The sequence below is a fragment of the Tachysurus vachellii genome, chromosome 5 (genome assembly GCF_030014155.1).
Source record: "Tachysurus vachellii isolate PV-2020 chromosome 5, HZAU_Pvac_v1, whole genome shotgun sequence".
Taxonomy (NCBI): Eukaryota; Metazoa; Chordata; class Actinopteri; order Siluriformes; family Bagridae; genus Tachysurus; species Tachysurus vachellii.
The window spans coordinates 11337729-11349232 of NC_083464.1; the positions used below are offsets into that span (position 1 = coordinate 11337729).

General features: G+C 40.2%; 1 protein-coding gene across 2 annotated transcripts in view; it reads left to right on the forward strand.

Annotated features, from left to right (window-relative positions):
- lama1 (laminin, alpha 1) overlaps positions 1-11405 on the forward strand; it is a 40509-nt gene extending 29104 nt beyond the window's left edge. For both annotated transcript variants that reach the window (XM_060869714.1, XM_060869716.1), the window contains exons 42-62: positions 105-287; positions 375-529; positions 672-815; positions 903-1036; positions 1643-1790; positions 1881-2005; positions 2155-2305; positions 2429-2573; positions 2762-2903; positions 3023-3137; positions 3763-3930; positions 4201-4352; positions 4706-4888; positions 5713-5902; positions 6597-6703; positions 7516-7705; positions 8035-8187; positions 8832-8985; positions 9179-9312; positions 10171-10387; positions 10548-11405. In XM_060869714.1, coding sequence (XP_060725697.1) covers positions 105-287; positions 375-529; positions 672-815; positions 903-1036; positions 1643-1790; positions 1881-2005; positions 2155-2305; positions 2429-2573; positions 2762-2903; positions 3023-3137; positions 3763-3930; positions 4201-4352; positions 4706-4888; positions 5713-5902; positions 6597-6703; positions 7516-7705; positions 8035-8187; positions 8832-8985; positions 9179-9312; positions 10171-10387; positions 10548-10711 — 3254 coding nt within the window. In that variant the 3' untranslated portion in view covers positions 10712-11405. The remainder of the gene's footprint in view (positions 1-104; positions 288-374; positions 530-671; positions 816-902; positions 1037-1642; positions 1791-1880; positions 2006-2154; positions 2306-2428; positions 2574-2761; positions 2904-3022; positions 3138-3762; positions 3931-4200; positions 4353-4705; positions 4889-5712; positions 5903-6596; positions 6704-7515; positions 7706-8034; positions 8188-8831; positions 8986-9178; positions 9313-10170; positions 10388-10547) is intronic.
- The last annotated feature ends 99 nt before the right edge of the window (positions 11406-11504 follow it).

Below are 11504 nucleotides of genomic sequence, written 5' to 3' on the forward strand. Positions count from 1 at the left end.
ATAAGGGTGTCTGCCAAATGCCAGAAATCTAATGATTCCTTAATTTTTACCATGTATGTTAAGGTCTTAATGTGTTATCTGAGTCAGAACTACTCTTTTTGTAGGAAATAGGGAGCAGATCCTTAAAGCAAAGCAGCAAGCAGCCAACGCCAATGCCTCATTACAGAAAGCTCTAGAGCATTTGGAGGACTACCACATAAAGCTAGAGGCATCATCTTCAGCTGTGAGATCAGCCAACAGCAGCGCCGGCACTGTTAACGTGATGGTTAAAGACTCTGAGGACACTGGTCCGTTCCTAAATCGTTTACACTGGTGTACAAACCTTCAGTATACAGTACATTTACTCTGTATTAATTATTACTCTCTTTTATTAGCCAGTGCAGTTGAATCTAAGATAAAAGAGGCTCAGTCGCGGACAGAGAGACTCTTTGACAGGTTACAACCTCTGAAGTTGCTGGGGGAGAACTTGAGCAGGAACCTGTCAGAGATAAAGGAGATGATCAATCAGGCCCGAAAGCAAGCAGCCTCGGTCAGTGTTATTAGATTATATGAACAACATATCACATGATAGTTCTGAATAGTTTACTTAAGGGTTTCAATGATAAATTATCCACTAAAACTATTAAAAGGATTATTCCCTTGATGTCGCATCCTTTTTTTTTTTGGTGCAGATCAAAGTTGCTGTGTCAGCAGATATGAGCTGTGTGCGTTCATACAAACCTGAAATCACCTCCAGCAATTTCAACACACTCACCCTTACCGTGAAAACGACAGAACCAGACAACCTGCTCTTCTACATGGGCAGCAGCACAAGTGTAAGTCGTTATGCTCCTATTAACTTTATTTTAATTTGAAGTGTTTTTGGAGTTTAGTTACTAATTGAGTCGTTATGTCATTATCAGGTGGATTTCATGGCTCTTGAGATGAGGCATGGAAAAGTGGCCTTTCTGTGGGATTCAGGCTCAGGCCACACTAAACTGGAGTTCCCTAACCTGCAGATAAACAACAACAAATGGCACAGAATTAATGCCACTCGGTATGTTTTGCACTTTGTATTTTTTGCTACATGCAGTTCTTCAACCTAATATACTGTAGCTAGAGATAATGCAACTCAGTGACATCTCAAGTCTTAGTTATTCAGTTTCAAGCCTGGGAAATAGTTGGAAGTTTATTCCACCGATTCAAGTGCACTGTTTCGATACGGTGCGCTGAACCTTTTGTAAAATGTCCATTACTAAGTAACTGACGATGCCTTTGGCACCAACACGGGTTTCAGCGGTTTTGGTGGTAGATAAATAAATAATACATATTATACAATGTAAATATATTGCAGGTTATTCCCTGAATAAATAACAAAATGAATATATGAAGCGACATTTTATGGCTGCTATATTTTCCTCAAACTACTAGATGACATTTTGCTCTTTCATTGGTCAATATAACAACACTAATGACTACTGTTTCAGGATTTTATCACTCCAATCATAGCTTATTATTGTATTGAAATGAGAGAAACCTTGAAAGTGACCTTAAAGTTCAGAGTGTTGCCACAACTGGATTAGAGCAGATTAGCAGTAAGTAGTTGATTCAGCGAATTTCATGAGGCAGTAATGTTTTAGTTTATTGTGCTGTTGTTTTGTAGATTCGGAAGGCAAGGCTCCCTCACCATTCAGCAGTTGGACTCAGAGCCGATGCCCCCGGTCAAGACAACGGCGCCAGGTTCATCCACAGTCATGGAAGTCAACAAATCCACATGGGTGTTTGTGGGAGGGCTGGGTGGACAGGTTAAGGTATGCAGCATGGCTTTAAACTTAAAATAAAGACTTCATGTGCGTGTTATATTCATTCGACTTATATTTGTTCATTTTGTATCTTCCAAGAAATCTTCAGCAGTGAAGATGACTCACTTTACAGGATGTATTGGTGAAGCATCTCTGAATGAGAAGAACATCGGGCTCTGGAATTACGCTGAAAGGGAAGGGAGCTGTGGTGGTTGCTTTATGAGGTAATGTAGTCTGATTACATGGTGGAACAGTCATATAAATGTCAATGTTCTAAAACGTCTGAAACATTATGATAGCTTTATAGTACAGCTTGTGGCCATTTTATGTTTACTAATCTGTGCTTGTGGATGCGATGTATTCTGATTTTTAGGCCGGAGACAGAGGAGACCTCTTTTCACTTTGATGGCAGTGGATATTCGGTGGTAGTGAAAAATCTGCGTCCCACATCCACAAGCATCGTTATGTTCTTCAAAACTCTTTCTCCTAACGGCCTGCTTCTCTACCTGGCTTCCAACGGCACTGTAAGTTAGTTAATACCTATAAAAGTACCTTTACATTGCTCCAGTTTGACAGTGTCTCTGGTTATTGTTTGAGCCTTGCACATCAGTCACACATTATTGTTTATTTGTTTTGGATTTTTGCAGAGAGACCTCTTGTCCATTGAATTGGTAGAAGGTAAAGTGCACCTGACCTTTGAACTGGGCTCTGGACCTCTCACATTGACCTCCACAAAAGTGTACAATACAGGAGTATGGTACAAGATTGCCCTGAATCGCAACAAACGCAAAGGTATTGCAGTATTAAATGACATCTTTATGTTACATATCAATGTTATTACGAATGGTTTAAACAGGTGCAGTGTTATTAGACTGTTTATAATTCAGTCCCAGTGCATTTTAAGAAAAGAACTATAAAGCCTTCATCTAGAGGATTTCCCGTCCATGTCATAACAGATACCGAATCAATTTTGTCTGCAGGTTATTTATCCATAATGACCGCAGACTCCCCATCAGAGAGAGAGATCATGGAGGCAGAGTCTCCTGGAACTGCCTCTGACCTCAACCGATCAGATCTAGACCCTATCTACATTGGTGGGCTGCCTGCATCCAGGCCAATCAGGTAATGTATAGAGAGGTTTATACTGTACAGCACTTCTTGATATAATGTTTGATATGGTAGATTCGATTGATTCATTTTGTTCATTCTTGAAAATAAACTCTACTTCTTCACTCTTTCAGGAGGCAGGTTGTTGCACGCTCATATGTGGGCTGTATCAAGAATGTTGAAATTGCACGCACAAACTTTGACCTCCTGAGAGAAGCCTACAGCGTAAAGAAAGGCTGCATTCTAAAGGTAAGATGCCAGACTGAATAATGGGATGCTTTTAAAGTTGGTAGCTCACACCAGAAGCGTAGGTTTATCTCTCCCCTGCACTGAGGCATGTGTGTGTTAATTAACTTAAACTAAGTCAGATGTTACAGAATTGAAATTCACTGCTATCCACTGCTACACATTACAGATGTTGGCCACTGGATGGCAGTCTGTGCTTGTTGATTAAGGTAGCGAAACTTTGTAAATGCCACAGCATGTAAAACTAATATAGCCTCAGATGATCTGTAGAAGATTTTCACAGTATACTGTACACATCACAAGATTCTTTGCCAACAACATGCCAACAAAAATGTACTGATTCACAAAAAAGGATTTATTTATTCAACTTTTACAAAATGTTACTCGTTCCTTTGAGAAACAACTGGACTGGTCAGCGTGAGAGCCTTATTGAAGACAATCAATATTAATTTTATATTGTCATATTCCCCACTCCTAGGCCTCAGCAACATGCTGTCTGAGGTGATGCAATATCTAAGGTCAATTTTGTTTCAAGCCGGAATGTAGGAATTAACTATTCAGGGTTACTCCAGGCTGTGTGAAGCCTTTGTGATGATTATCTATATGTGGGTGTGTGTGTGTGTTGCAGTCTATCCGCAGCGTGTCTGTGCTGGGTGGGGGATACGTGCAGATGCCTGAAGTCACTGTTGGTCCTCATAGCGAGCTCATGAGCAGCTTCTCTAGCAGAAACAGCAGTGGTCTTATCCTGGCAGGCTTCAGCTCAGCCAGTGCCCACAAACGCAGACACACACAGCAGGTATAAACGCAAGCTAAACTCCAAACACTTCTCTACAATATCAGTATCAGTGCTAAAGAGCATGAATTACATCTATATATGGAGCTTTAGCACAAAAAGTGTTTGTTTTTTTTTTTTTTTAGATTTTTATAATTATTGTGGTCCCTTTGAGATTTAATTCCAGTAGCTGCTTTAGGCTTATAATGAGAGGGATGTGGTGAGGTAGTGGGATACAGAAATGCAATTAACAGTGCTCTCTCTCTCTGTCTCGCTCTCTCTCTATCTCTCTAGCCGTTCCTGGCTGTGATGCTGGTGTCAGGCAGAGTAGAAGTCCACATGAGCATGGCGGAGGGAGGAGGAACGTACAAAGCTGTTGTCAAATCCCAAAATGGCACATTCAGTGATGGACAGGAGCACTCCCTCATCCTGCAGAGGAACAAAAGGTCTGAACCCATCACCAAAGACTCATGTTGCCTTCTGAAGAACTTTTTAATATAGATTACAATAAAAATATAAGCTCCCAAACAGTGCAAATGGTGCAGTGAGAGACTGGCCTTACTCCCTCAACTGTCAGAGTTGTATTAGACAATGTGTCTGTCTGTTAGTTCATATATCAGTAAATCAGTAGTGTTTGTCTGTGATTTTTTTAGTTTTTTCTCATCTGTTAGTGTTTACTGTCGCGTACATTATAAGAGAACTCTACAGTTCTACTCTACTCTACAGAACTCTACTCTGTATTGCTGCATGTTAGCCTTAATCGTTTTGTTTATGGTACATGGTATATATTTTGATACAGGACATTGACAGTGTATGTTGATGAGGACCAGCAGGAAACAGTAAAGCTTGGGTTACCTTCAGAGAAAGTTCTTACTCTGAGTAATTTCTACATCGGAGGCGTTCCTCCAGGAGAGGCCACTGGAACGCTCTTCTCCACCACATCGTTCTATGGCTGCATCAGGAACATGGCTGTGGACACCATGTGAGTTATGGACACACTGTTCAATCCTAAAACAAAGATCCGAAGCAGTTTTGCATTTCCAACAATGTGCGTTTCATTTAGAAAGAGAAACTGTCTTGCTGCTTGTCTAGAATTTATTTGGAAATTCAGCTTACAATGTTTAAGGAAGCAAATCACGCTGAGGCAGAGCTATTGTCAACCATTCACAGTTCAGCCTTAAATTCTGTTGTGCTGGTTCAGAGATCATTAGGAACACATACTGTTGTTGTTTTCAACTATTTTGGTCTTTTCTATTTTCTATTTTTGTACTTAAATTTTATGTTTTTCTAGCAATTTCCATACATTTATTTCTTTTTGTTAGATATTAATGTTCTTCAACAGTAAAGTACAGTAATTCTTAACATTACATGGCACTAAACTAACAATTATTTACCACAATACAACTCTAAATGAGCAAAAATCTTGTTAATATGTTAATAAATGCTTATTAACATGCTAATAAATAACAGATAATGTTAACTACAGTAAGTACATGTATCACACAACAAAGTACTAGGAAATAAAAGTTGCAGATGTTTCTGGAACATATATGTGACGGTTGTCACACTATACTGATGTCTGGCCAAGATGATTAACTGCACAGATTTACAGACGTATTTATGACATGCTGTCTCAGGTAGTGAGATTCTTTAGATACCAAAGTTTTCTATCAAGGAAATGATCTGAGTCACCGGAACAGAATGAATCAGAAATATTTTTTTAGTATGTAAATTGCATGGTTGGCCAATACGTAATGTAAAGGGTATGTGCGTGTGTGTGTGTGTGTGTGTGTGTGTGTGTGTTAGGTTGTTGGACCTGTCAGGAGCAATAAAGTATGAGGGAGTAGACATGGACAGCTGCCTGCTGGAGGAGCGTCCAAAACGCCTGCTTCTTCCAGACGAGGGTGACGTGGAGCCTGAGCCCACTGCTGGCCCGGACCAAAGACCCCTGTCACCTCCCAGTGAACATAGTGCTGTTACACCAGGAGCCACTACTGTGAGTGTGCATTAACACACACACACACACACACACACACAATACTGTTTAATTGGGGAGTGTAAAAATGAAATAAATAAATAAATAAATAAATAAAAAGACGACCTATTAAAAGGATAACATTTGGTCCTGAGAGGCACAATGCTGTAAACAGAATTAAAGATTTAGCTGAAATTTGGCAGCAGCTTCCTAAAATCCTCAATTTTCTAATTTTATCATTTCATCTGTTTGTATAGTGGATTGGGTTTGGATTAGGAAAGCTTTACTTTCCCCAATCATTTTTGGATCTAATCCCTAATGACGCACATTTTAGCAGAAGCCTACTGAGACGGAGCGAAACACGTGAAAGAGTTTAACACCGTATTAAGTATTTATATCCACAATTCATTTTTGTGTCAGTGTGGATAAGTAGCTGTTCCTGGTGAATATAAATATGTGCGTGTGTGTGGTGTGTAAAAACACAGAGACAATACTGAGTATTCGTGATGTATAGTAGACAATGCATAGAACGCAACGCTTCACTAAGTTCAGTCACTAGTATTTATAGAGAAAACTACAGCTAAGGTATGTAGACGCTCTGTCACATGCCTTAGATTCCAGTGTGTTTTGTCAAAACAAGATTCATCTATGTGTAAGTGATAAGTTATCATGTTGCACCTTGGCATGGACTAATATGGTACTTGTACTTCCTTAGTGCGCTGCCAGTGACAACACAGAAAGTATCCCAGATGCACATCAGCTTGGATTCTCCAAAAACAGTTACATGATGTTCAGCTTCAAGAATAAAACAGTCAGGTCGAGGTAAGCATTTGAAGGATCTAAAGAAATCCTTTTATATGATCCAGTATATATATATTTTTTAATCTTTTTTATATATTTTTTTCATCCACATTAAAAGCATAAAGGGGATGGAGGATTAAATACATTATAGATCACTGAGACAAAGTTTAACTACAAACCAAACTGATGGATTTATTATCAGATCAATGGCACGACTTGTTAAATCCGTTCATGAAGAATATATAAGTTCTTTGTCCTCTTTTGCATTTATGCTGTGCTTTAGTCTGCCATTCCTTCAAGTATAGTCTCTGATTTTTAGCTTGAATCCTACAGGTATTTATTCATGAACAGTATAAAGAACATGACCTCATATGTTTGCTTGTGCATTATTCAGGAGGCCTGAGCCTGAACCTCACAAACTTTTACAAACGTTTATATCCAGTCCTGTTCTCAGCTATGGTCCAGTGCACCCACATCATGTCCTTCCCAAGAATACTGGGGTTTGGATAAATCACTAAACAGTTAATCAGTACTTCACGGCTCTTGCGCTGATATGAAAAAGCAGCTCTAGTAACTGTAACAACATATCACACAGTTTTTGGTTTATATCTCATTATACAAGTCTAGGTAAACATATGTATCAGATTTTCCTGACTGTGTAATCCTGATGAGGATGAGGCTTGCTTTAATCTGTCAGAGCAGCACTCAGGGCCAGTGAGCTACCTGGAATGATTGGATACCAACAAAAAAAGCGTGTGGTCTGTTAATACGGTCACAGCGCTCACTTTTTATTTCTATATAAACAGTCTAATTTCTATGCTCTTTCTCTGCAGTTTTACAGTCGAGCTGTCGATCCGTACGCTGGCACACAGTGGGATCCTGTACTACATGGCTAATGCTAATCAGCAGGATTACGCAGTACTGCAGCTGCTGGGAGGTCGGCTGCTGTTCTCTTGTGACCTGGGCAAAGGACCTGCCATGACCACATCACTCACAAACATCAACGATGGACAGTGGCACACTGTGAGTTACCGCTTTATATTCCCTGCCTCTTGCATAAAAGAACAAGAGGCATCTTTCCCTATCTTTTGCATTTATTAAAAATAAAAAAAAAAACCTTTGACATTTCTTCAATGTAACTTTGAACAATGTTTTAAACTCATGGTATCTTAAGTATGTAACCTAGTGAGCCAGCATTAATGCAGTCAATGTTAGAGATTTAAGCACTTACTGTATGTACGTCGCTCTGGATAAGGGCGTCTGCCAAATGCTGTAAATGTAAACATGATTTATGGGATTTTTATAAATATATATATGTGTGTGTGTGTGTATGTGTCATTGCATCTACACAGGTGAGGACCGACTTCAGCAAGAAAAGCATACTGATCAGTGTCGATGGAGCCGAGTCGGAGCGAACAACCATTAAAGGCCAGAGTCTGGATGTAGAAGGGAAGCTCTACGTGGGTGGATTGCCAGCAGGATATACAGCCAAGAGGATCGGAAACGTTAGTGTTTATCTGTTTCTCAAACTGATCTTACACAAGAATTAAACAGTTAGGGTTGGAAGACATTCATTCATTCATTCATTCATTCATCTTCTACCGCTTATCCGAACTACCTCGGGTCACGGGGAGCCTGTGCCTATCTCAGGTGTCATTGGGTATCAAGGCAGGGTACACCCTGGACGGAGTGCCAACCCATCACAGGGCACACACACACTCATTCACACACTAGGGACAATTTTCCAGAGATGCCAATCAACCTACCGGAGGAAGGAGGAGGAAACCCCCGAGGCACGGGGGAGAACATGCAAACTCCACACACACACACAAGATAGAGGCGGGAATCGAACCCTGACCCTGGAGGTGTGAGGCAAATGTGCTAACCACTAAGCCACCGTGCCCCCCGTTGGAAGACATGTTAAAAAATATTATATCATGATACTTGTAGATGTTTTCACAATACATGACCAAAAGATACCACCATCTCAGGCTACCTGGGAGCTACAGTGGTTTAAAATGTATAACAGTGGTTATTGTTAAAAAGTATGACGCCTTAATAGAAGTGTATTGTGGCGTAATTTAGTGCAGTAAATATCAGTATATGACAGACTCGAGTGATTTCCTTCTGGTGTGTGTGTGTGTTACAGGTGACCCACAGTGTAGCCAGCTGTGTGCTGAAGGTCAAGTTGAACAACGCTGAACTGAACTTGAACAACGCAGCTGCATCTTACGATACCGGCTCATGTTTCAGCGCGGTGCAGGACGGCACCTTCTTCAACGGCTCGGGATACGCCGCTTTCAGTCAGTACCACACACGGCTCATTTCACTAGATCTTCATCCCTGAGTCATTTCCTCTTAAGTGATTGTACCACAGCTGTTTTAATGATCATGCTGTTTAATTAAAAAATAATGAGATGTTTTTCTCTCTCAGTGCTGATAAGGAACAGCAGGAAACACTAAAGCTCTGTGTCTTGGTTTCGCTCTGTGTTTCAGTGAAAGAGGGTTATTATGTGGGCTCTGATGTGACCGTGAGTTTGGAGTTTCGTTCCACGTCACTGGATGGGGTTCTGCTGGGAGTGAGCAGTGCCAGAGTGGACGCCATCGGACTGGAGCTCGTCGATGGACAGGTGAGGAACACACCGCGACCCCAACTTTCTGTCTACACTAAACAGTCTAACCATTCCGTCTTCGGTTATTTAGACAGTAGTTAGACGTTATGATTTTTCTCGGCTCAGTCACTTTTCATGTTTTTATTCGTTCTTTTATTCTATCCTTTATGTCATAACATAAAACTGAAAACTGTAAGAAGTTTACACTGACGCTGGAGACTCTGTAAGTAATTGTTTACTAAGGGAAAGCTTTACCACATTGACAACTACATTGCCTTGTGAAGTAGCTATTCCTTTTTAAACCGATAATATATTAGAAGCCGTGTTAATATAGACTCATGATTCGCTTAATAGCCAGTACTGTTAGCATATTAGCTTTTATAGAAAGATTCAGCACCCGTGGCCCAATCAGAATGGAGCATTCGGCACCGCTTCGGTAAAATAAACGTGTAGGAGTTTAAAGGTGCAATTTGTGTGCTCACTTAAAATGGAAGCAGTTTGGCTGAAGCTAATTTCCAGGCTTGAAAAGAATAAACAGCGTCAAATGAAAAGAGAGATCAACTTCACCATCATTTCACTAAACATTAAAAACTCTTACCTTTATTCATAACGCTCACAAGATCACAAGCTCTCAACAACACAGTTGTGAACATGCTCAGTGTCGCTAATATGCTTTGGATCTAAATTCCGAGCCATGCTAAAATCTTAGCACACTTGAGATATTTTTTTTTTTTTACATAAATTCTCTGATGTGAGTACTTTGTTTTATGTTTCATCATTGTCTCTGAGCTAATCAAACCTGTAGTGTTTGTCTGTGCTGCCTAGTAATGTTGCTGTGTGTGTGTGTGTGTGTGTGTGTGTGTGTTCTGTATGTAGGTGGTGTTCAATGTGAATAACGGTGCTGGAAGATTCTCAGCTGTGTCCAGAAGCAGGTCATGGCTGTGTGACGGCCGCTGGCACACTCTGGTGGCCAAGAAGTTAAAGCACAGCCTGAGTCTGACCGTAGACGGTGTGACCGTGAGCGCAGAGAACCCACACTCTTCCTCTACCTCAGCCGAGACGAAGAACCCTATCTACATTGGAGGATATCCGGGTACGGCCAGACTACACAGCTTTCTGTCTTTTTTAGCTTCGTTTTTGTAACACATTTACTGTACATAAATATAGAGCAACGTTTCGTTTTTGTAACACATTTACTGTACATAAATATAGAGCAACGTTTAACGTTTCTTCTCATCATCTCTTAACTTCAGCTAACGTGAAGCAGAGCTGTCTGAGCACCAGAACATCTTTCCGGGGCTGTATGAGGAACCTGCGCCTCTCCAGAGGTCATATTATAGACGTGTTAGAGTTCAGCTCAGCCTTCACTCGGCCTGGCGTCTCTCCTCACTCCTGTCCTGCTGCTGCTGCTGCCTGAGCCACTCGACAATGCTATCCATCACTCCCTGTGGACTGTTTGAGTAAAAAAAAAAAAGCCATTAACTCCAATAATTTGAATTAAACTGGGTTGTTAATATGAGTGACAGGATTTTGGAGAACGGTGGAGATTCACTGCTCATGTTTGCTAATAAAATGACAGAAAACTAATTCTTCATTCTGCTCATTTTTTTACTTTCTTTTCATGAACCGTGCTTCCATTAATGTTCATTCGAAAGAACTCAAATTACAAAGAAGCCTCTGCGAAACGTCTTTCTTTCACTTCTTGTCACGATTGTTTTTTGATTTTTCTTAATCCTTTCATTGAGGATTCCAGATAACGGATCAGACTTCCTTCTACAGCTGCTTTTTCTCGTCACTGTAGATCGAGCTGCTAATTAGGTTTTTAAAGCAGCTCCTTTTCTCTGAACGGCTCAAGTTTTGGTTTTGACGAACGAGGCTCGACTTTGTTTTGTTAATCCCCTACAAGAATTCTTGGAATATGAAGGTTTAAATCGGCCGAAACTACATCCAAGAGCAATTCTTGAATGTGATTTGATAAAATTTGGTATTTATTTACTAGAACAGCCTTGAAAGTAGTTTTGACAGAAAGATAAATCAGATGTTTTTATGAATGCGTTTGTTCTACGATTTCATTGTTTCTATAGTAACAATTTTAACAGGAACTTGAATGGTAAAAAAAAAATTATTAAAAATATTCTTGGATATCGAATAAGATTTCTGTGTATTTATTATTTCTGGAAGGAGTAACCAATATTAGCACTTTGTAACAA